A 25,398-nucleotide genomic window follows, 5' to 3' on the forward strand; every position below is an offset into this window, starting at 1 on the left:
CCCCAGTACCCGTTCGCAGTCACCCCCATTCTCCACCACCACCTCTAACCCTAGGTAGCCACTAACCTACTTTCCGTCTCTGTAGATTTGATTATTCTGGCTATTTCAAATCAATGGAATCATATGCTATGTGGTCTTTTGTGACTGGCTAATTTCACTTAGTGGTATTGTCTTAGTCTGAATCAGCATCATTTTACCCGCAAGGAAGCTGAGGCCCACGAAGTGCAGTTTCTTGCCCAAGTCAAAGGTTAGTAGGCAGCAAGTCTACAGTGAAAATTTAGATGCCCTTCTTCCTACTCCACTGCTTCTCTTTCTGACAAATACTTGGCCTACGCGGTTTAGAATCCCAGATCCCTCTTCTCCAACTTCTACAGAGACGGCAAGAGGTGGAGAGGAAAGGAAAGGGAGGACCCAGGCCTGCACCCTTTGACACGGGCCTCTGTAGAATCTTGAATTAATCATTCTCTTCCCATTTCCACTGCCGTGCCACAGTGCTGGCCCAACGCCTGCCCAGAAGACTTCTGCAGGAGCTTCAAAGCTGAGATTCATATATGTTGTAGCATATGTCACAATTTCATTCCTTTTGATTGGCTGATAATATTCCATTGTATGGATGGACCACATGTTATTATCCATTCATTAGCTGATGGACATTTGGGTTGTTTCCGCTTTGGGGATACTACGAACATGCTGCTATGAACGTTTACGTAGTTTTTACATTAACATATGTTTTCATTTCTCTTGGGTATATACCAAGGAGTGGAATTGCCGGTCATATGGTAACTCTGTGCTTAACATTTTGAAGAATTCCCAAACTGCTTCCAAAGTGGATGCAACATTTCATATTTCCACCAGCAGTGTGTATGTTTCAATTTCTCCACACCCTCACCACCACTTGTTTTTATCTGTCTATTTGATTCTGGCCATCCCAGTGGGAGTGAAAGGGTATCTCATTGTGGCTTTGATTTGCATTTCCCAATGGCTAATAATGTTGAGCATCTTTTCATGAGCTTCTTGGCCTTTGTAAATCTTTTTTGGAGAAATATCTACTAGAATCCTTGTCCACGGCCAGGAGGCTATTTATCTTTTTATTATTGAGTTGTAAGAGTTCTTTATATATTCTAGACACAAGCTCCTAATTAGATTCATAATTTGCAAATATTTTCTCCCTTTCTATAGGTTGTTTTTTCACTTTCTTGTTGGAATTGTTTGCAGCACAAAAGTTTTTAATTTTGATGAAGTCCAATTTTTTTTTTTTTTCTTTTCGTTGCTTGTGCTTTTGATGTCGTATCTAAGAAGCCTTTGCCTAAGGTGAAGATTTACTCCTATGTTTTCTTCTAAGAGTTTTATAGTTTCAGCCCTTACATTTAGGTCTTTGATCCACTGAGTTATTTTTCAGATGCTGTGAAAAAGGGATCCAATTTCATTCTTTTGCACGTGTTGTTGGTCCCAGCACCATCTGTTGAAAAGACTGTTTTTTCTCCATTGAATCATCTTGGCCCCCTTGTCAAAAATAAAGTGACCGTAAATACAAGGGTTTATCTCTGCACCCTCAGTTCTACCCCATCGGTGTACATGTCTCTATCCTTCTGCCAGACCACTGTCCCGGTCACTGTAGAAGTCTGACAGGGGGACGCGTGAGCCCTCTGCTTCGTTCTTCATTTGCAAGATCGTTTTGGCTCTTTGGGGCCCTTTACTCTTGAACTCAGTGCAAACCCTTGGCTTATCCCTCAGCCTCTCTGGCTGCCTACAGCACACGTAGGAGCCCTGATAACTCAATATTACCAACAATGGAATTGCTACCAACAAAGGGCACACTTTTTAAGCACCTACTGTACACCAGTACTTACTGTGTGTAAGTACTTGACGTTCGTTAATTCTTTCATGCCATGGCGACACGGAGGCACCAGGAGTCCAAGAAACTAGTCCAAGGTCACACACACGGTCAGTGAACAGCTACCACGGTCCAGCCGCTTGTCTACAGCACCTGGGCTCTTTCATTGGCTTTCACGTGTAATCTTGCAAATTTTCAAACATACAGAAGAGTTGAAATAATTTTATAGTGACACCCAAACGCCCACAGCAGACGTTTGGCTCCACTTGCTTTGGCACCTTTCTCTGCAGCCCGCAGGAATCTACCACTTTCCCAGTCGGCTGCAGATGTCCGTACACGACACCCCTAAATAGGCAGCGCGCACAGCACAAGCTAGAGTTCGATGTTCGTTATGGATTTTTAAATTCTTTGGAGTAAACTTGATAATGAAATGTAGAAACATCAGGGGGGGCCATCGAATGCTCTAACGGGTACTCTGCAGCCCAAACCCCCACTGAGAGACAGAACATTCCCTCCAAAAATGCCCACGTGCCCCGGCCCCCCGCGCCACCCTGGCTCCGACTTTTTCCACCGTAGGTTGGCTTACTCTCTTCCGGAATTTCATACACTTGGGGCCACAGAGTATGCCCCCCCTGGGTCTGGTTCCTCCCACCCCGTCCGAGGTGTGCGCTGGCTGCTGTTTCGCTGAGCGGCGCTGCGTCGTACGCGCACCACAGCCGCTCTTCCCCGTCCTGGGGCTGGGCGCCTGCAGGCCTCGCAGCACCACCCCCATGGCATTTCTCAGTCCGAGGAAGGCAGAGAGACCCTCCCAGCCTCCAGACACCGCGTTGCTCCCCCGTGGCCTCAGCTCCGGCCTCTCGCCGGCTCACCTGCGTGACCTCTGTTCGCACCTGTGTTCCCCACCTGCTCCTCAGGGCCATCTCTCCAGCTGCACACCGATCGGAGGAAATGGGGGCCATGTCGCCTCCTTGGAAGCCAGAGGTTGCAGAAATGCACGTCTTTGTTGGCATCTTGCGTCTGGGATAAACCACACGATATGCTGTTGGGTGGAGAAATCAACAGAGTGTGAACTGCATAGTAAATTCAATCCCAATTTTGCAAAGAAAAAATGTACGTGTGTGTAGAAGAAAGACCTGGCCGAATGACGGTGCTTTTCGTTCTCTTTTTTTTTTTTTCCCCAGAATTGTCCCTCTTGACGATTAGGAATGTGGATTACGACGGCCGGGGCTGTCGTGGCACGTGAGGCCCGCAGGAGAGAACAGCGGAGCTCGGGCCCACTCTGAGGCGCCCTGCCCTCAGGGACCCTGAGATGTCGGGTCTGTGTCCCTGACAGGCGTGGCCCAGGGCCACCGTCAAGGACCAACCAATGTTTGCAGACTGGATGCGGGCAGGAAGGACAGATGGACAGACAGACGGGGCCTCACACCTGGGTCGGGTCCATTGCGTCTCTAAGTTCTGGGAACTAACAGGTGCAGCCTTTCCTGGGGCTGCAGAGGTGGGGCTGGGAAAGCTGTCCCAAAGGGGCTCGCACCCCCTCGTGCTTTGAGGGCTGGGGCTGCTCTCCTACAGCATGAGAGGCCGGGGACCACAGCTCCAGGCCCCAGTCACTTGAGCCCCCCCGGGATTTTTCCTACTCACTGAAGGACTAGGCCAGAAAATAACAGAGATGACATTTACGAGCTTTGAAGTGGACTGAGAGGTATTTTATTTCTTAAAAACCGTTTCAGCCACCAGGATTTCTTTCTTGGAAGGAAAGATCAAGGACGTCGAGGCTGGTAGGGAATGGCCCCGGGGGGGCCCCCAGGTCCCTCCAGGGACTCCAAGATGGAGGTGCCGTCGGAGGCCACAAGTGGACGTGGCCTTGAACACGTGTGGACCCCTGACGACACAATGAAAGCAGCTGCAGCAGCGGCCCTTCCCCCACTTCTCACGTGAGCCCCTGGGGTCAGGGCCAGTCAGAGCAGTGTCACCTTTGGGCAAAGTACTCACAGTAGGTGTCACAGTAGGTGTCACAGTAGGTGCTTCGGGACCGAGCCACGGGCGTGCCCTTCCTCACAGGTGGGCCGTCAGCGTGTATCCCTGCTGCCCTGCTCGGTGGGGACCCTGATGCCCACCCTTCTCCCTGGGAGACCGGCTGCAGCCCAGCCCGCGGGGCGCAGGAGCCCGGGGGCAGGAGGGCGGGTCTGGGTTCAGCGGGCGCGCGTCCCCTTCTGAGGGTGTGGCCCCCTCGCCTCCAGGCCTGTGCTCGCATCTGTGCCCCTGCATGGCATGCTGTCCAGCACGCTGGCTGGCCTGCCCCAGGCCTCTGCCCTTCAGACCCAGCTTGGGTGTCCTGGGCCGGTTCAGGTGCCCGTGCACGCCCGTCACCTGGGCTGGGGTCGTGGTTCCTGGTCGGGGATCACCTTGCAGGAAGGGGCTTTTGCCAGTGCCCCGGAGCCCCAGTGCCCCTCACAGGACTTGAACTGACCTGGCTGGAGGGGGCGGCGGGGGTGGTATCCCAGGGGAGGGACAGGCAAGTGGGTCCAGGGAACAGAGGCCAACTCCGCCCCTCCCCCTGGCAGTCTCCATGCCAACCGACTGTCCCATCTCCTGCTTCGGTGTCAGCTGCTCTCCTTTCCCAGAGGGCCCCCTGCCCCCACGGACAGGCCACTTACCCTGAGCCCCCGTCAGGATGGAAAACCAGGCACAAGTAGGAGATTTGGGCCAGGAGGTGCCCTGCTGCAGGGAACGATTGATTGCGTTTCCTCCAGGAATGAAGCCAGCGCCTCCGTCCTTCCTGGCCGAGCGCCCTCCCTCTGGCCTGATCCATGGGTCAGAGGCGTGTGGACGAGAGTCCAGGGGGTGGCCTTCCTCACAGCCACCCTGATCCACCCCTTCCTGGGTCCATGTCGACGCCTCTGCAGGGCAGCCTGGGATCTACAGCTGCAGGCCTCAGATCCCCCCAGGCTGCCCAGCCCCTGGGCCTCCACTAAAGCACCAACTAGTGTGGGAGGTGGCCCCTCCACCACCTCCTTGCAGGACATGCCCCCCCCCCAATTACTTTTGAGAAAAATGTACACCGCCCCTTGTGTTACTGGCCTTTCTTCTCCCACTCAAGCCTCCTGGCCCAGTGGGGCATCAGGATGTGCTTGATTTCCTCCAATGTCAGGGAGCTCAGTACTCAGCCCTGGCAGCTGCTGGCTTTATGCACCTACATGTCCCACCTGGCTCTGTCTTGAGAAGGGCTGAGCACGCCATCCTGCCCCAGACAGGGCGGCTCCTCGGGCCATCTCAGGGCAGCCTGTGGTGGGCCCACCTCTGAGGCCTCCTGGCCTCAGCTCAGTCCTCGGCCCAGCCCTGCCTGCCCCCTCCCACGTGACCTCCACCCGCACCTCCTCGCCTCCCCTGCATCTCTGCAAAGGTGTCCCCAGCTCTCCTGGCTGTGCAGCCACCAGCGCCCCCTGGAGCTGACCTCTCGGGGGTCTGGGCTTCGCGGGCTAATGGGCAGCAGCCTGGGACAGGCTGTGATGGACGCCAGCAGGGCAGGGACCCAGCTTTATGATGGACCGTCAAGTGGGCAGCAGATAAAACGCCTACCCAGTGTGACAGAAGCAAGATATAAAAAGCCTCCACGGCGCCTTTTTATTGACGAGAAAGCTTGTCCTTCATGTCCCGTTATCTCCCGGGCGAACAGGCCGCACGCTGAAGCTGGAGGGAAGTCGGTGTCCTGGCCGCAGGGAGACGCGGGCTCCCAGGGCGCCCGACGCAGCCTGGGGCCCCCGGTCGTCCCGCAGCATCAGTGAACCCCTCCCAGGACTGTCCGACGTGGCGGGTCACTGCCCCCCATGCACTTTCTCCCCCTTCTTGTTGGGGGTCCGGCAGGACACGATCACCCCTCGTGGAGGCTGCGGGTGGCAAGGGACTTACCTAAAGCAGAACTGGTCCTAGTTCTGCAGCATGAGTAGAAGCGCAGGTTCTGGGGCCGCCCACCACTCGGCATTCAAGGAGGACGTGCCCCCATCTTGCAGTTGGGGCTAAGTCCAGGGATGGGGGGATTTACCCTGCATCCCTGCAAGTCAGAGGCAATGCTGGGCTGGGACCCAAGGCTATGGGACCCCAGAGGCTCAGGGAGCCCCCGGGAGGGATCAGGCTGGGGTCTGGAGCGTCTGCAGAAGGCTGTGGAGCTCCAACCAGACCAACACCCAGAGCACAAGCTTCCCTGGCACCAGGGGTCTGCGGGCCCCAAGGCCCTTACGAGGCCAGCAGGGCAGAGATGGAGGACAGGCTCCTTCTGAGGCAGGTTATGCCCCGCAGGCTAGAGGCCAGCAGGGAGAGGGCTCAGGAGGGGCTTCCAGGCGGCCTCAGCCCGGAGCTGGCTCCTGGGGGTCCTGGAGCCTCGTTGCCCGCCCGAGCCCCGGGCCGGGGTCCCCAGGGGCCCCCTGTTCCTGTCCTGTGCCGGCCCCTCTCCCAGTCCCCTCAGGCAGGTGGCAGCTGCGCTCCTGCTCCACGCCCGGCCCAGCACCCCAGGGACCGAGCGAGCCAGAAACGTCTGTGGCTCAAAGGAGGCCGGGAGGCACGTTGATCTAAATGAAGGGCCGTTTCTTCCTTCCAGAATAGCTGGGCCCGCGGCACCTCCAAGGAGCCTGGAGCTGGCTGGCCAGTCGCGGCACGCGGAGCTTGTAATGAATAAAAATGGGTAATGATGGACCATCTGTCCCAGCCTGTGCTCCATGGCGGGGCCACGCCAAGCCCTCATTAGGCATTCCTCGGCTGTAGCCCCACAGATGTTGACAGTGGCCGTGGGGCTCATGTGGGAAGACGGGGTTGAACAAATTTAGGCAAACAGCACAGAGAAGGCTGGGTCTCAGTGAAGGAGCTCACGCGGGGTCAGCCTGAGTGAGACCCATGGGCAGGGCCCCGCCGTCTGTCCTCCACCCGGGAAGGTGGGACGGGGTGCAGACTGCGCGTGGGGGGGGGGCCTGGCCTCACCTGCTCCCTGCACGACCTTGGACGAGCGCCGGACCGCTGCGAGCCTCCACTCCGGGCTGCGGGGAGCAGGGCAGGGCCCCAGGACAGGGGTCAGAGTGTGTGTTGGAAACACAGGGATGAGGGATCAGGACCCCCAGAGCCTTTAGTTTGCTCACGTGCAAAGGAGGTCGCTGTCCGTGGAGTCTAGTTGGTGACCAGTGGACAGAGGGGGCCTCGTGTCTTGGAACTCTTGGAAGGTGCTGGTCAGGGCTTACTCTCCTTGACAAGCTGGCCACCCCTGTGCTCCTGCCAGAGACCCTCACCCCTGGAAAAGGCCTGCAGGCCAGGAGCTACTCCTTGCCCCGGGGGAGTCCACCAGCAGGAGACGGGGCTGGGCACCCTGGATGTCCACGGCTTCCAGCCCAGTGAGAGTCAGACAAGCAAAGAAGGAGCTGCCGGGAAATCGGGGTTCAGCACGGGCGGAGGTGCCGGGAGAGGAAGCGCCCCCAGAGGTCTGGGGCGGCAGGGAGCCTGGGCAGACGCAGAGGCAGGGTTTGCCCTCTTGGAATCCCAAAGCTTTGGGCTCTGCGGTGTGTCACGGCGCCCCAAGCTGGCTCCCCTCTGGACGAGTGGCCAAATGCCCCAGGGTGGGGCCCTCCCACTCAGGGCAAGGGGAGCTGGCCTTGCATACGGCCGGGAACAGGCATGCACAGAGAGGGGCACTGAGATGCAGAGCCAGGCGGCCTGCCCAAGGTCACGCAGCGTAAGCAGTGGAGCCTGACTCCCTCCAGGCAGAGGGAAGCCCCAGCTCACCCTGACCCGGACCTCGAAGGCCTTCCCGCCCCCTTCCCACCCCCTCCGCAGCTGCCAGATCCGAGTTCTCCTGCGGTATCTCCGCCCCTCGTCCCCTATTTCCCTCCGGTGTCTCTACGGCACTGTGAGAGTGAATCTCTCAAGATGGACCTCATCTTAGAGGCGATCACTCGGGTCTCCCCTGCAGACGTGGGTACTGAACACAGGCCGCAGCAGAGGATCTCTGCCTGCTCGGCAGCTCTTGGCCCTCTGTCCGTCCTTTGCTGTCCTGTCAGCTGACCCCACCCCTCCTGGCGAGTGCACCCACCCACCTGTGTCTCCCGGGTCCCAAGGGACAGCTAGCTGAGCAGGCCCTGGCCGCGGGCCCGTGACATCGGACCCCAGGCCTCTCTGGTTACCCGCCTGGGTAACCTGAGGTCTGCCTGGCTCACCCCCAGAGAAGCCAAGCCCCCAGCTTTGTCCCCACACAATGGTGCACTCGCCCAGAAAGTGAATCAGAGAGGACGTGTTTGTTCCAGGGGCAGCCAGCCTGGCCGGACCCTCGGTGCCCATGGAGGTCAGAAGGGAAACTGAGGCCCAGGGGAAGCCAGCCCTTCCATGCAGAATGGGGTCAGAGTGGAGACAGGAACCCAGACCCCCTGGGCACCAGGCCAGGGGTCTTTCCCACCCGGCGTCTCCTGCCAGCCTCACTGCAATGGAGGTAAAGCCCCCTCAGGCAGGGGTCAAGGATAGAAGAGGGTGCAGGGAGCCTGGAAAGCTATGGAGGTGCCCAAGGGCAAGGGGGTGGAGAGGAGCGTGTCATTAGCAGCGTGAATATTCATGAGTCCTATGAATATTCATAGCAATCTCCTACCGCTGATAAGGGAGAAGCTGGGCTGGGAGGGAGAATCCATTACTCACTTGTCTGGCCAACCTGGGGCCAGAACCTGGACAGTGGCCCTGGGCCTTGCGGCCCATCCACCAGCAGACCCAACAGGGACCCCTCTCCAAAGGTTGCCAAGGAGCAGGGGCCAGCGAGGGCCTGGCCAGGGTGAGAGGCCCACATGGCCTCTCCCTGCCACGGACGTGGTCTCCCGGGCCCAGCTGGTCACGGACGCCTGGGCGTGGCAGGCGGGGGGAAGAGCGGCCAGGAGCTGGGAAGAGGCTGCAGCTGCTGGAAACAGGATCCCCTGGGGGCTGATGAGGACAAGATTAATGTCAGGGGTGGAGGGAGCCCAGAGAAGGAAAGCGAGGATGGCTCAGAGAGGGTCAGTAACTCGCCCGAGGTCACACAGCAAAACCATGAGGCAGTCCAGGGCTCCATTCTGTAAGTGTATAAGTGTGGGGTGGGGGCTCTGGTATGCAGGAGGGTGACACCTGAGCTGGTTCCTACCCTAGGACAGGTGCGTGATTCTTCCCACACTTAGTAGGCCCTCAATTTGTATATGTCCAATGAATGAATGATCCACAGCTCCACGTGTGTCTGTATTTTAAAGGGAGAACCGAGTCTCAGAGGAAGGGCCCCGTCCCAGGTCATGCTGGAGGGCACGATGGGCCAGCCCCTGTCTCACTGGGTTATGCCTGCAGGTTAGACACGGATCTTTGTGGAAAACCACCGTCTTTGGCGATCCTGAGCCCTTAGGAGCGGGCGGACTCCGCCAGCAGCCCCGCCTCTCTGTGACCTCAGTCCCTTCTAATACACGGAGCTGAGAAAGGTGTGCAGGTGATACTCACCTGCAGGAAAACAGAAGACTCAGGAGACCAGGGGCCGTTGAGAGCGGAGGGCGGCAGGGCTGCGCTGAGACAGGACAGGGCAGGTGGACAGCAGGGGCCCAAGGCCAAGGGAGGCCTGAGTCTCTGGAGCAAATCCCGAGGCTGAAAGGGTGAGCGCACGTGCCCATCTGCATGGTGACAAAGCAGGCAGGGCACCACGTTGATAGGAAGTCAAATGAGGAGGCTGACAGTTTGTGGGGGACTAAAATAATCATAAATGATGGTTTTTATTAAAAAGTATCACTGGGAAAATGTAGGCTCATTCCAGAAGCCCAAAAAGAGCCCAAAATGTAATAAGGGGGTAGAGAGGAGATGGGGAATGGAAAATTAAAATCATGAAAATAGCCCAAGAAAATCTTCTGATATCTGCTGGCGGTGGCGGGAGGGAAGGAGGGAAGGAAGGAGGAAGGGAGGGTGTCATGTAGTGTGAAGTGATAAACATTATTCTGCAGCCGAAACAGCGCGAGGGCGGGAGGAGGAGGGACAGATAATCTATCACGGAGGCGTGATGGATGTTCCTGCTGCGGACAAGGAGGCCAGGCCAGCCGCGGGCCCAGCAGGAGCCCAGGTCCCCGGGAGAGTGGGGACAGCCTCTGGTGGCCCTGGGCAGCCGAAGTTACACGGTGTCCGGGCCTGAAGGGCCTGGGGCTCGTGGAATCCAATCTGGATGAGAGAAGGGAAACAGGCCCAGAGAGGGGAGGCCGGGGCCCAGAGTCACACAGCAATCCAGGGTCAGGGAGAGGCAGGAACATGGGCCTCCTGGGGACCGGGGAGGTGGGGACGGAGCAGCAGCTGGACCCCCAGATCCAGGCCTCCCTCAGGGAGGAGTCGGGAGACCTCGCTACCTCCTACCAGATCCTGCCAAGCCGGCGGCCGCAGCAGCCCCCCATCCCCACGGGGGTACGGGCTGGGGATCCAGTCTGGGTGTGAATCCCGAGTCAGCCACTCCCCCCGGGAAAGTCCCCCGGCACACAAGTCCCGTCAGGACGTGGAAGGTGGTCGGCGCGCAGTGCCGGGCACAGGGCAGGGGTCCCCTCTACATCCACGGCTGGCCCTGGAGCTTCTGGTGCCGTGTCACTCAGGGGGCTCTACCTGGGGTTCCCTCCGGTGAAGCAGGGGATGCTAACCCCTGACGTGTCTAAAGACAAAAGAAAGAGAACCCAGAGTCTCTCAGGTCAGGGGTCATCCACGCTGTCTTTGCCTGGAATCAGAAATCATCGACCTGCAGGTTCTGGCTAAGGTGGCAGGGCGGCAGGAAGGAGCGACGCGGCCCGGGCTCAGGGGCGTCCCGGCCTACTGAACCCCTCTGGACCTCGGGAGACGGGAGGCAGTCGGGACATCACCTCCCTCCCTGCCAGGGGCTGCGGGGGCAGCTGGTCAGCCAGCACCAGGATGGGCAGGCGACGGGGGTGGTCCAGCCAGCCCCACCCTGGGCCCACAGGGACCCTGGGCCACCCGGCTCAGCGGCACACCCGAGACCCCTGCACGGCAGGTGGGGAGGGGAAGGTGGAGGCTAGGCCTGGAGAAGCAAGGAGAGAACCAGAGGCAGAGACCCCAGGACCCCTCCCCGGACTCCACCTCCCAGGACCCCTGCTCTCCCAGGGTCCCTCCGGGCACCGCTGTCCTCCCAACCCTGGGCCCCCTGCCTCCCTGGGCAGGGGGCTCTTTGGTGCCTCCCCCCCGCACCCCTCTGCTCTGTAATTAAAGGCGAGCTCAACCCCCTTTCAGGAAAGTTTGGGAGGAAAAGGAGCAAACCCCCTTCCGCAGCCTCTGAGCCACTTTGATCAGAGCGGGGGAGAGGCCACGCCCCCTCTCCGCTTGGGAGGGAAGCAGCCTCGGCTTTGATGCTCTGGGAACCCCAGTTCCCACCCACAGTCCTGTCCCTCTGCTGCAGGAGAAAGGGTTTGGGGTCCATGCCGACCATGGGCTGCAGGGCGGGGAGCTGCGCTGCGGTCACAGCCTTGGGCGCCTCCAGGAAATGGGGGGTCAGAACCGGCCCCTCAGGGGCTGTGAGGACAGGATGGCACTGCCCGCCCGACCACCACGGCCGGGACCTGCCTGCTGCGGGGAGCTGTGACCACCGGGGACCCCAGGGAGAGAAGAGTGTCCCCGACACCCCCCTTCAGCCATCCCGGGTCTATGTGGGCCCCCTGATGGGAGGGTGCAGGGCACCCAAGTCCCCCAGCCAGGTCTCGGGACCCCAAGTCCAAGACCCTTTTGGGGCTTGGGGATTCACGAGGCTGTTGTCTCCTAGGGCCCAACCCCACGAGGCTGCGCCCATCCCCCTCTGGCTGCAGAAGGCTCTGCGGGGTCCGCAGGCTGTTGGCTGCGAGGGGAACGGGGAGGGCCCGTTCATCCTGCTCGGAGACTGCAAAGGGGGCCTGGAAGGGCGGTGACCATGACCGTGACCAGCAGCATCTCCTGGGCGCTTTGCAAGGAAGGGGAGAAGGATGGGGGGCGTGAGTGCCTGAAGGGTTCAGGGTGGGGTTTTGGTTTCTTGAGGAAGTTGAGGTGGATTTCCACACGACTGAGTTTTCCCTCTGAAATTGGTTAAAGGCCTTCCTGGGTTCGGGAAACAAGGAGGCGAAGGAGGAAGGAGACAGAACCAGGCCCTGCGAATGAGGCCCAGCCAGCAAGAGAGGCCAAGGAGGCGGGCGCCCTGCTCAGAGGAGCTGAGAGGCTGCGCCGGCCCAGCTGTCACAGCTCCTGAGCCCCTGCGTTCAGGACGCCGGAAAAAACCACTGCGATCAAGCCATCAGCCACTGGAGGCCTGGGCCTCTCCTCCCAAGCGCTGGAGGAATTTTTCAACAGATGCAAATGACTTTCTTGGGGGGGAGGGGAGCAAAGCTTCCTTCCCCCCAGAGATGCCCAGAATCCTGAACTGCCCCTGGGCCCCAGCACGGCCCTCACACGCCTCTCCCCACGACTGGGGGCCGCCCCAGTGCCAACCCCCATCCTGGGCCCCATCCATCTAACCGAGGAACGCCAGGGCAGACAAGGCAACAAGCCACGGGAAGGATGCAGAGGAGGGAAGCTGGCCCGCAGTGCAGGATGGGCTTCGTTCATCCTGAGCAGAGGTGGCGGCCTGTGAGGCAGCTCCCCCCGCTCCCCACCCCCGGTCCCCACCCCAGACCAGGGTGGATCTGCCGCCAGGACCCCCGGCACCCCTCACCTGGCTCCCCGTCCCCCTTCCATATGACACCGAAGCCCTCCCCATCCCTAACATTTCCCGAGGGTCGATTAGGATGTCTGGAGTTGATTAGACTCTGACACTGATGAAACCCAGAGGTAATTAGTGAAAGAAAAAAAAAGTTTTGATTAGTCCTCAGCATAATTCTCTCCAATTATTCAAAGTTCATGCCTGCAGGGGGTGGAATATCTCCAGGAATATTTATTTATATCCCGATTTTTTTCATCAACTTTGTGAATCTAGTTAATAATCAATCACCAGGCCTGAACTTGTTAACTTGGAGACTTTGATGGGGCCAAGCCCGTCTGACGCGCAGGGGCTCAGCCAAGGGACACTGGGGCCTGTCTCTTCTCCCCCGGAAGAAGCCTGGGGTCGCCACCGACATGTGTCACTTGGGGCTCACCTGGAGCTTGTGGGGGCAGGGTCGGTGGCAGGCCCTTCCCGTGGGTAGGAAAGTGGGAGGAGGTAGGAGCGGCCACGCGCCCGGGGCCACGGGAGGTGGCCCCCGCAGCAGGGCTCCTGTCCTGGGACAACCTCTGGGCGGAGGCTAACGTGGGGTCTTGGCCATCTGCCGCCCCAGGCCCGGCCCGCCCTGCCCTCCCCGGTGCCGGGACTGCAGCCGGCCCTCAGCCCCGCACGGCGCTCGCGTTGCCAAGCTGTGCACACCCCCAGTGGTCAAGGAGGCCCCTGCTGGTGGCTTAAGGCCCAGGCCGGGTCCTGTCCGTCTGTGGCTGGCAAGACAGGGCAAACTGCTGACAACAGGTGAGAGCGGTGTGGCCGAGGCCCAGCCGCACGGCCGCCAGGTGTGTGCGGGGGGAGAGCCCACTTCCCGCTCCGAGCCTCAGCAAAGTCTCACGGGGACAGGCAGGGTCCCGGAGGACCCCTGATGTTTTGGGGAAGTCCCAGGGCAGATATGGGGACACCATGGCGACTCTGAACTTGGAGCACAATTGCTTGGGGACAGTGTGTAATTCTGTTTCCCGGTGTTGCCCAGCTCAGACCTCCTATAGCTCATGGACCAGGTGAATGGGGGTGGGGGGGAGGGAGGGGTCTGTTAATGGAAGGAGAAAATCAAACATTAAAGAGAAAGGTTTTCGGGCTTCCCTGGTGGCGCAGTGGTTAGGAATCCGCCTGCCAATGCAGGGGACACAGGTTCGAGCCCTGGTCCGGGAAGATCCCACATGTCACGGAGCAGCTAAGCCCGTGTGCCACAACTACTGAGCCTGCGCTCTAGAGCCCACGAGCCACAACTACTGAGCCCGCGAGCCACAACTACTGAGCCCATGAGCCACAACTACTGAGCCCATGAGCCACAACTACTGAGGCCGTGCGCCAAAACTACTGAGCCCATGAGCCACAACTACTGAAGCCCGTGCACCTACAGCCCATGCACCTACAGCTCCGCAACAAGAGAAGCCACCGCAGTGAGAAGCCCGCGCAGCGCAACGAAGAGTAGCCCCCACTCGCCACAACTAGAGAAACCCCGTGCGCAGCAACGAAGACCCAACGCAGCCCAAAAATAAATAAATGAATACAAATGAAAGAGAAAGGCTTTCCATCGTCAGGAAAGTGCCGCAGCCTCTGATGCAGGTGAACAGAGCCCTCCCCCACCAGGCCGCGCCCCTCCCCCTCCCCCCTCAGACCCTCCAAGTTAACAAGCTCTTGGCCTTTGCAGGTCTGGAAAGCTAACGCACGGTTTAGCTTTTGCCCTCAGAGGCCATGGGGCAGAGCATCCGGCAGGGCTGGAATCCTTGGGGGTCTCTGGGCTGGGTGAATCAGGGTCCTTTCTGCCTGCAGAGTGTGGGGTCCATGCAGGTGCAGCTCTAAAAATGGTCGTCTCACTACCTTCATGTCCCACACGCCCTTCCAGAACCCTCCGCTGCCGCACCGAGAGGTGGAGCCTGTCCCAGCCCTGCATTTGAGGTGGTCCCCGGACGTAGCGTGATGAAGTGATGTTCTGTGACTCCTGACGCTGGTCACAAACGGCGATACCACCACCACCTGGCTCTGTCTTGGGGATGCAGACACCCTCCTCTGCCCACAGACCGCCCCCACTGGAGCTCACCGTCTGGAACGAGGCCCCTTCACCCGGGCAGGATGCCCTACCCAGTGCCACGGGCAGCAGAGACCAGCGTCCAGTGCACGCCCAGCCCCGCCCAAGGTGCAGATTTGGGAGCAGAATAAACCGCTGTTGTTTCAGGCCACTGAGCTCGGGGCGCTCTGTGATGCAGCAATAGTACCATCAGAACAGGGGGAGCAGGGCGGGGCTGGGCTGCAGTGGTCCAAGCTGCGCCCCAGCTCCCCGGCTCTGCCCCCACTCCCACCCCCGGCTCCAGGCGTGAGCGGCTTCCGGGAGGAGACGAGGCCAGGGCTGCCTCTGCCTCCTTTTCCTTCTGGTCCTCACTCTGGAACTGAAGGCTCCAGTTTTCAGTGCGGAGGCTCAGAGCTCCGCCTCCCTCTGCCCTCCCTCTTCTCTGCTGCCGTCCAGGCTGCCCAGAAGAGCCCGCCTCAGCATCGGATGATGCTCTTTTTGGATTAACTTAGCCCACACCAGCAAGGGCTCTCCTCATTCGGTTTTAATGGGGAGCTTATTAGCTGGGCGGTTCAGGGAAGGGTATTTGCTCTGTCTGCCCAGGTAATGCTGCTTCAATCCAGCCAAGAGGAAGTTCGGAAACACCCCCGTTCCCCTGTTCCCGGGAAGGTCCAGCAACCCCACCAAGACGAAGGAAGAAGAGGGAACTGGGCATCCACTGGCCACAGTAAGAGGCCTGGCTGCCGGGTCCGGCGTTGCCACTGACCCACTGGCCAATCCTAGTGAACACCCCACCCCACTCCCGGCCTCAGTTTCCACATTTGCGCCCTGACAGAGTTGGGCGAGATGAAGACGACACGGGGAGATATAATCGTTCAGTGCTTGCCACGTGCTGGCGCAAGTAACAGCATTCACCGGCGAAACGAATCCTGCCAACAACCCAGGGAGGGGGTGCTCGATCTGCCCGGTTACAGGGAGCTGCTGGGAACATCGTGCACCGTTTCTGTGGGACATATGCGTGCGTCTCTCTTGGGTGAGAACCTAGGAGCCGAGCAGCTGGGTCTGGGTCGAGGGCAGGTGTATGTTTCACTTCCCAAAGTGGCTGCCCCGCTTTCCACCCACTGTCGGTGGACGACTGCTCCAGCTGACCACACCCTCGCCAACACCCGCTGTGGTCAGTCTTTCTCGTTCTAGCCTTTCTAGGAGGTGTGAGGCGATACCGCGCTGCGGTTCTCCTTTGCCTTTTCCTATTGACTAATGATACTGAGCATCTTTTCAATGTGCTGATCTGCCGCGTCTTCTTTACTGAAATGTCTGTTTAAATACTCGGCCCATTTAAAAAACTGGGCTCTGAGTCTTCTTATCACTGAGTTATGAAAGATCTTTATATATTCTGAATACAAGTCCTTCATCAGATATATGTTTTGCAAATATTTTCTTCTAGTCTGAAGCGTGCCTTTTCGTGGGATAAAAACTTAGGGACCTTGGGTTTGGCAAACATTTCTCAAATGTGACACAAAAAGCACGGATTGTAAAATAAAGTGGACTTGATGAATATTTAACGTGTTTACCCTTCAAAAGACACTGTAGGGCTTCCCTGGTGGCTCAGTGGTTAAGAATCCGCCTGCCAATGAAGGGGACACGGGTTCGAGCCCTGGTCCAGGGAGATCCCACATGCCGTGGAGCACCTAAGCCCGTGCGCCACAACTACTGAGCCTGCGCTCTAGAGCCCGCGAGCCACAACTACTGAGCCCACACGCCTAGAGCCCGTGCTCCACAACAAGAGAAGCCATCACAATGAGAAGCCCGCGCACCGCAACAAAGAGGAGCCCCCGCTCGCCACAACTAGAGAAAGCCGCGCGCAGCAACCAAGACCCAACGCAGCCAAAAAAAAAACCCAAACAAACAAGTAAATAAATAAATCTCTTAAAAAAAAAAAAGTTCTAAAAAAAAAGACACTGTGGTGCCCATTTTAAAGATGGGAAAAGTGAGGGCTTCCCTGGTGGTGCAGTGGTTGAGACTCTGCCTGCTAATGCAGGGGACACGGGTTCGAGCCCTGGTCTGGGAAGATCCCACATGCCGCGGAGCGACTGGGCCCGTGAGCCACAACTGCTGAGCCTGCGCGTCTGGAGCCTGTGCCCCGCAACGGGAGGGGCTGTGATGCCGAGAGGCCCGCGCACCGCGATGAAGAGCGGCCCCCGCACCGCGATGAAGAGCGGCCCCCACTTGCCGCAACTAGAGAAAGCCCTCACACGAAAACTAAGAGACCCAACACAGTCATAAATAAATAAATAAATAAATAAAATAAAGTATTAAAAAAAACAAAACAAAACTAATCTTTAAAAAATAAATAAATAAAAATAAAGATGGGAAAAGTGAGACTTGAAGGGCTAAAGCATCTTGCCTTTCCTCTGTGAGTCTGGGCAGGAGTGTGGTGAGGGGAAGTAAAGGACTCGACTGGAGTGACCCAGCTTCCTGCTCAGCTCTGTGGCCTCAGAATCTTATCCAAATTACTGTCTGGCCCCCACTGGCTACCGAGGGGGTGGGAGGCCACAGCACTGCCCAACGATGCACCCCTACTGCTGAGTCGTGGCGCCAGTCTTGCAGCCAGGGGTCTGGCCCCAGGGGAGGTTCTGAGGCTCAGAGAGTGAGTGTGTGCCCCGTGGCTGCAGGGCTGGGGGGGGTCCCAGGAAGGCTGGGAAGCAGAGACTGTCAGAGACCGTGGAGCAGCAGGAGGTGGCCTTGGGAGAGAAGTCTGGCCCAGAAACAAGGAGTTGGGCACATCTGGGGGCCAGCTGGGGACCTGGGGGGCACTCAGCACAGGCTCTGTGTCGCCACCAAGCCCCTCGTGGGACCTCACAGGCCCCTGCCTCGGCCCCAAGGTCAGACTGGGGCATGGGTCCCCTAGGCTGGTCATACCCTCAGAAGGCATCTACCCTGGTTCACGGATGGCCCAAGAAGGGAGGGGGCCCCCGAATCATACAGGGGTGCCACGGTGAGGTAGGGCCAGCCCCAGCATTACCTGCCAGGCGAGGGGGCTTCTCAGTCTCCACTGGGCCTCCCTGCCTCCAGGCCTCTCCCACAGGAGCTGGCGACATAGCAGCCCCCCTGCCACCACTCCAAAACCTGGGATGGCCCCCAATTCCACAGACTGTCCGGGCGCCAGGCCCTGGGCTGGGCGCTGGGGACGCAGAGGAGGGGACATATGGGGACGCGGTTCCTGCTGGCCGACGTCTCAACCGGGTGTCCCAGGCCCTCTGTACGGCTCTGGCGGAGTTCTCAGTGCTCTGCCCCTCGCTGACCCACAACTGGCCCATCCTTCTTAGCTCTGGTCTTGCTCTTCTCCTCCAGGATGCCCTCCTGGACCCCATAAACCCTGGAGGCCCAGCTTGGGGCACAACAAGGACCAGAGCGACTCACAAAGCCCCCACCTCAGTCCCTTCGTAGGAGAAATGGGACTATCTCAGGGAGGGGCCTATGAGCTAACGTGTGCACCTGTCTGCTGTGGGTGCAGAGCGCTTTGGAATCCGGAAAGCGCTCCATGCGCTGGCAGCCTCTGAAGACACGCCCCTCATGGTATCTGCGCCCTTGCGCCGGCGCTTCCCGTGCTGAATGGGCCGTGAAGCGTTGCACCTCCCCTCCCTGCCATCTTGGGTCACTGGCTCTGGGAGGCCAGCCGCCGTGCCATGAGGACAAACGGCCTGAGCCGGGGCCAAGTGGGAGGAACCGAGGCCCCGGCCACTACTGAGCCTGAGCCACCTGGACAGGGAGACTCCGGCCGCAGTCAAGCCTTCAGATGCAGCCTCGTGAGAGCCCCTGAGCTGGAACCACCCAGCTAAGCGACCCCCAGATGACTCACCCCGGAAATTATGGGCGATACTACGCATTGTTTTACTTCACTAAATTTGGGGGAGATCTGTTATGTAGCAAGAGATATCGAATACACAAACCATTTGCTTTGTGAACCAAAAATAATGATAATAACAGTGATAAAGTATCTTTGCAGGAGCAGTGGTTGGGAGCGGTCCCCCAGGGGCCACCGTGATGGTGTCGGGTGGGGCTTCCCCACGAAGACAGGAGCAAGCAGGGGTGTCGCGCGCTGAGAATCCCCAAACTCACCCAGATTGCCCAGCAGCTGCCTCCAAGTGGTTTCGCCCAGGCAGGGGCTGGAAGGGGGTCTCAGGTCCCCCTTCTCTGCCTCCCCCCGGTCCAATTACTGCCCCTTTCAGCAAGAAAAGCCCTCACACGGTTTCCCCCATCCATGGCTTATGCAATAAAGTCTCTGTTCTCACTCAGAAACGCTTTCTTTCTCAAAAAGCCTTGCCCTTGCAAAAGAAATCCTCTGCGCTTTCAGAATATTGCCTCTGCTGCGAGTTTTTAAAAATTCATCCAGAAAGTCAATTGATTTCTTTGTTCTTCGCTGTGTCTGCTTCCCCCCTGAGGCAGCCGGGGCCCCGATTCAGTGGGCAGAGGCCACAGAGAAACAAGAAAACTGTGAAAAAGACAAAAACCTCTGTTATTAACTCCAGACTGTATGCTGTCACAAGTGGGCCCAGGCTGCCAGGGGGTCAGGGCGAGCCCCAGGACCCAGTGTTGGCGGAGCCACGGTGGGTGGATCGGGGTCAGCTGCCTCCCCCAGGCCCCCAGCCCTAGCCTTCCCGCCAGCTCGGAGGCCACCCCCTGGGATGTCAGCCCCGCCAGCCCTGCATGCCACATGCTCAGTCTAGCCAGGGACACATGTGTCGGTGCAAACAGCCCTGGGTGTGCACAGGTGAGGTGGGGAGGTACCGTGGCGGCCAGAGCAGGGCTTCAGGTCACTGCTGATGTCAGCTCAGAGGGTAGAGCAAACCTGAGGCTTCCCCAGGCCCCTGCCCTGCCCCTTGGGCCTGAGTGGCCCCCACTGCTCGCCTCTCTGTCCTCTGTGCTTAGCCACTGCCTCCTCGGGGAACCTGGAGGCTCCCACTGGACACAGACAGTGAGGGGCACCCCTGGATGCCCAGTTAATGCCACCTGCACCAAGAGGGCACCCACTGCATTGCCCTGTGATGGGGGCCTGAGCTCCTGGGATCTTGGCACAAATAGGTGCAAGTGGCAATCTGTGTCTGTCCCAGAGTCAGTGGGCGTGAAAACCCCTCTCTGACTTGGCCCAGCTCCTCATCCTTCTTGTGGAAGTCGTGTAACCCTGTCAGCTTTGGATTTTGACTGTCCTTGTATGGAAGTCAAAGAAAAACAGAGTGTGAAGGGTCCTGGGAAATCACTTCATTCAACCTGCTCGTTTAAAGACAGAGAAACTTAGGTCCTGGAAGGTATTTCTAAACCCCAGTGTCTAGCATGGCTGGTGATCAGGAAGGGACGGGTAGGGGAACACGAAGGTGGGTAGAAGAGGGAAGGATGTGGGTGAAGGATGGGTGGGTGGGTGGGTGGGTGGATGGATGGGTGAATAGGTGAAGGATGTATGAGTGAAGGATGAATAGTTGGATGAATAGGTAAATGGATGAAGGATGGGTGGGGTGGATGGAGGGATAGATGGGAGTATGGATAGGTGAATAGATGAAGAATGGGTGGGTGGCTGGATGGATGGATGGATGGATAGATGGGAATACGGATGGATGAATGGGTGAAAAGTGGATGGTTCGATGGATGGGAACGTGGATGGGTAAACAGGTGAATAAGGCATGGGGGGATGGGAACTCACAGCATTAGCATCCTAATTTTCGTCCACAAAGTAATGAACTTGTCTGGAAATATGATCAAAGCCTTAGGAAAAACTCTTCCCTATACCCAACTCCGATGGGCTCTTCATAGATGGTGGAGAATAAGTGATGATCCCCCCACCACAGGAAACTCAGTGGGTAATGCAAGGGGCCTGGTGTCTCTATATGGGGGACAACAAACGCGAGTATGTAAGTTCAGAGAGTGGACACAGTGATGGACAGACCGCATCAGGGAAAAGCAGAAGTTCCTGGAAAGTTCAGCCTGCAGGAGAGGAAACAATATAAGCCATAACAACTGCCAGCTATCATAGATCAGTGCAAGTCTGCACCAGGTCTGGTTTGGTTTTGTCTTGAGAAATTGACAAGCTATTTGTAAAATTCATATGGAATGCAAAAGACTTAGATGAGGCAAAGTGATTGAAAAAGAACAAAGTTGGAGCACTAACACAACCTGATTTCAAGACAGATTATAAAACTATAGTGATCAAGACAGTGAGGTATTGGTATAATATAGACAAATAGGCATGGAACAGAGAGTCCAGAAATAGATGCACACATACATAGACAGCTAATTTTTGACAAAGGGACAAAGGCAACTTAGTGGAAAAAAAGACAATCATTTCACCCAATGATATTGGAACATTTGGATATCCATATGTTAAAAAAAAACAAACAAAAAATTTTGATCCATATCTCACACTACATACAAAATTTAATTCAAATTGGATCATAGACCCAAATGTAAAACCTAGAATTATAAAACTTATAGAATACAACATAGGAGAAAATCTTTGTGACCTTTTGCTTAAGTAAGGATCGTTTAGATATGACATCAAAGGCATGATCCAAAAAATAATAATTAATAAAATGGGCATCGTCAAAAGTAAAAATTCCTGTTCTTTAAAGGTAACTGTAAAGAGAATGAAAGGACAACTCACAGACTGGGGGAAAATATTTGCAAATTGTATATCTGACAAAGAATTTATATACAGAATGTGTAAAGAATTCTCAAAATTCAACAATAATAAACCAAAAAGTCAATTTTAAAATGGGCAAAAGATATGAACAGATACTTCTCCAAAGAAGATATACAAATGGCAAATAAATACCTGAAAAGATGCTCAAAGCTAATAATCATTTGGGAAATACAAATTAAAATCACAATGAGATACCTCTCAGCACCTATTAGAATGACAAAAATCAAAAAGACCAATCATATCAAGCGTTGGTGAAGACTTAGAGGAACTGGAACGCTCATACACTGCTGATGTGAATACAAAACTGTACAACCACTTTGGAAAATAGTTTAGCAGATTCTTAAAAGTTGGAAGTTAAATATATACCTGCCATATGACCAAAACATTTCACTCCTAGGTATTTACCCAAGAGAAATAAAAAGATATGTCCATACAAAGAATTGTACAATAATCTTCATAGCAGCCCAATTTGCAATAGCCTAAACTGGAAACAACCCAAATGTCCATTGACAGGTGAATAAATAAATTGTGACAAATCCATTCAATGGGATGCTATTCAACAATAAAAAGGAATAAACTATTGATACACACAACATCACCAATAAATCTGAAAAAAAAAAAGCAAAGTAAAACTACCTCTATTAACAGATGACACAACCTTATATATAGAAAATCCTAAAGAATCCATACACACAAAAGAAACTGTTAGAGCTAATAAATTCAGCAAAGTTGCAGAATACAAGATCGACACAAAAGTCAGTGGTATTTTTATACATTAACAATGAGCAATCTGAAAAGGAAATTAAGAAAACAATTCCATTAACAATAGCATCAAATACTTAATAATAAGAATCAGATACTTAATAATAAATTATGTAAACCAAGGTAGTAGGTACAAACTGATATAAGGAAATCTATAAAACATAGAAATCTATAAAATCTATAAAACATCTAAATAAATGGAAATACATCCCCTGTTCATGGACTGGAAGACTTAATAATGTTAAAATGACAATATTCCCCAAATTGATCTACAGATTCAATGCAATTCCTATCAAAATTCCAAGGCCTTTTTTTCAGAAATGGACAAGCTAGTCCTAAAATTCATATGGAATTGCAAGGGGGTCCCAAATAGCCAAAATAATCTTGAAAAAGAAGGACAAAGGTGGAGGATTCAACTCGCACTTTCTGATTTCAAAAGTTACTACAAAGCTACAGTAATCAAACAACATGGTACCGATGTAAGGATAGACATAACGATCAGTGAGAGTCCAGAAAAAACTCATACGTCTGTGGCCAACAGATCTCCAACAAGCAGGCCACCACTATTCAATGGGGGTAAATAGTTCCTTCAATGGATGGTTCTGGGGCAACTGGAGAGCCACACGCGAAAAAAAGGAAGCTGGACCCCTACCTCACACCATATATAAAAATTAACTCAAAATAAATTTAAAAACCTGAACGTGACAGCTGAAACTATAAAATTCTTGGAAGAAAACAGAGGCAAATCTTTATGACCTTGGATTTAGCAATGGTTTCTTAGATATGACACCAAAAACACAAGCAACAAAAGAAAAAATAGATAAATTGGACTTCATCATACTTTAAAACTTTTGTGCATCAAAGGACCCCACCAAGAAAGTGAAATGACAGAATGGGAGAAAATATTTGCAAAACATATCTGGTAGGGGTCTAGTACCCAGAACGTATAAAGAACTCATACAACTCAAGAATAAAAAGACGGCCCAATTTTTTAAATGAGCAAAGGATCTCAATAGACATTCATTTCTCCAAAGAAGATATACAAATGGTCAACAAGACATGAAAACATGCTCAACATCATTAGTTATTAGGGAAACGCAAATCAAAACCACAGTGAGGTACCACTTCACACCTACTAGTTTGACCACAATAATAAAAAAGAAAAGAAAAGAATAGGTGTTGGAAGGATGTAGAGAATTGGAACTTCGTGCAAGCTGGTGGGATGTAAAATGGTGCAGTCGCTCTGGAAAACACTTTGGCAGTTCCAAAATGTTCAACACAGAGTTACCATGTCACCCAGCAATTACACGCCTAGGTACAGACCCCAAAAGAACAGAAAATAGTGTTTAAACAAAAACTTGTATGTAAACGTTTGCAGCAGCATTATTCACACTAGACAAAAGGTGGAAATAACTCAAATGTCCATCAACTGATGAATGGATAGATAAATAGAATGTGGTCTACTCATATGATGGAATATTTTTCTGCCACAAAAAAGGAATGAAGCACTGACACCTGCTACAACCTAGAGGAACCTTGAAAACATGATGCTGAATGAAAGAAACCGGACACAAAAGGCCACATATTGTGTGATTCCATTGATATGAAATGTCCAGAATAGGCAAGTCCTATTCCGGATTTGCTTAAAATCCTAAAAAGACACATAAGGCTACATGCTATATGATTATATTTATATGATGTTCTAGAAAAGTCCAAGCTATTAGTACAGAAAAGAGATCCGTGATTGCAAGGACTGGAGGTTGGGGAGGAGTGGGGCCCAACTGCAAAGGGACTTCAAGAGGGACCTAGTATCCAGAGAGCCCGAGAGGTGGGAAAGGAATGAGGGTTCTCTGAAGGTGGGCACAACAGCTCAGACCCCTGGCAGGCCACAGGAAGAAGGAGCTCTGGCCCGCGGGCTCCTGTCCACAGGGGCCCCAGTGGGCGGGCGGCCATCCACGCGCCAAGGTCTCACTGAGCACCATGGATTCAAAGATGTGCTTGGCTGTATTTTCTAAAAATGGCCACGGCTATATTCCTGGTCCCTGGTGGTGGTCAGGACTCTACTCCTCCCCTTTGAACTGTGCTCCCTCCTCTTGAATCTGGGTGGGGGCCCATGTCTCCACCAGCCAGGACGGTGCAGAGAAGCAGTCTGTATATTCTGGGCTGGGTCACAGAGGGGACACCGCTTGTGCCGGGCACTCTCTCCGGATGCTCGCCCGGCCCCCGCACTGTGAGGAAGCCCAGAGCCCACGGAGAAACCGCCAGTCAACCCTCAGCCCCGTGTGTCACCTGGTGATGAGTGAGCAGAGGAGAGGCAGGCGGAGAGTAGGCAGACGGCAATCCCAAGTAGAAGAGAAGGCGACGTGACAGTAAAGAGCCCAGTGAAATGGGGTGTGAGTGGGTGGGGAGGAAAGTCGAAGCAGCAGCAAGTGCAAAGGCCCTGAGGCAGCAGCAGGCCTCAAAGCTGCAGGAAGCCAGGGGCGGTACGGCTGAAGCAGAAAGAGCACGGGGAGAGAGGCAGGGGACGATGGAGCAGGGCCAGGTGGTGTGGGGGCTTTGGCGGCTTTTCCCTGGAGGGAGCTGGGCCTGGAGGGTCTGAGCAAAACCTGAACGGAGCCCAGTGTCACTTGGCCTTCGGTTTCTCTTTGTTTCCTAAGAAAAGCTAGCAATCAGATTTTAATGCAAAACCTCTCCACTTTAAATCTTGGCAGCTGATTCTAATTTTTTTTTAAATATTGCACTTTTCAGACAAAGTCCATGTCTGGGCCACCGCCGGGGGTCTGTGGTGAAAGGGGGTGTGAGGCGGTGACCGTGGGTCTGACCCCTGCCCTTGCCCCTCCCTCCCCCACCTCGCCCCGCCCAGACGCTGGTGCCAGATCCCCTCAAGTTCAGAAGCAGAGGCCTAACGCCAGGGGCTCAGCGGCCTTGGCCTTCAAAGGCAGCCAGGCCCGCCTCACACCTAATCTTCCCTGACGACGGGCGGGCAGGCCCACCCAGGGCCCACACGGAGCTGGAGGGGCTCGGAGCCTAGAGGGGGCCCGTGGGACCGGGGTGCAGGCCACACGGGGGGCCCTCCCGGCCTCTCCCCACCCAAGGCTTAACCCAGAGCCTGAGACCTGGGGTCCCATTATCCGCCCCCATCCCCAGGCCAAAGCTCTCAGGCTCCAGATCCAATTACAGGCCTGGGAGAGAGCAGGTGGGGAGACGATGGGCACCCGGGACCCCTCCCCTTCCAGCCCGCCTGGGGTCCCTGGTCTTTCTTGGTGACTTAATCCCAGGCTCTGGGGAAAATACGTGGCCCCCGGGAGAAGCAATAAAACACAGACACTGGCCCCCAGGCTGAGGTGCGCAAGGAAAGGACGATTTATGAGTCTCTG

General features: G+C 55.5%; 1 protein-coding gene across 7 annotated transcripts in view; it reads right to left on the reverse strand.

Moving 5' to 3' along the window:
* Positions 1 to 240: 240 nt before the first annotated feature.
* The window catches only part of LOC309645465 (uncharacterized protein), a gene marked incomplete at its 3' end in the record, with an annotated part of 69,047 nt that continues 43,889 nt past the window's right edge, over positions 241 to 25,398 (reverse strand). The window contains exons 4-7 of one of the 7 annotated variants that reach the window (XR_014254899.1): positions 9,308 to 9,474; positions 4,489 to 8,770; positions 3,824 to 4,305; positions 241 to 2,851 (exon numbers count right to left, since the gene is read on the reverse strand). Coding sequence is in view for 4 of the 7 variants with exons in the window: in XM_082430603.1 (XP_082286729.1) it covers positions 8,491 to 8,770; positions 9,308 to 9,474 (447 nt within the window). Of the gene's footprint in view, positions 2,852 to 3,659; positions 3,714 to 3,823; positions 8,771 to 9,307; positions 9,475 to 25,398 lie in introns of those variants that run through there. The other 6 variants (XR_014254900.1, XR_014254901.1, XM_082430606.1 and 3 more) reach the window with 6 other exon arrangements.

This window comes from Balaenoptera physalus, assembly GCF_965194825.1.
Source record: "Balaenoptera physalus genome assembly, chromosome: 16".
Classification (NCBI taxonomy): Eukaryota; Metazoa; Chordata; class Mammalia; order Artiodactyla; family Balaenopteridae; genus Balaenoptera; species Balaenoptera physalus.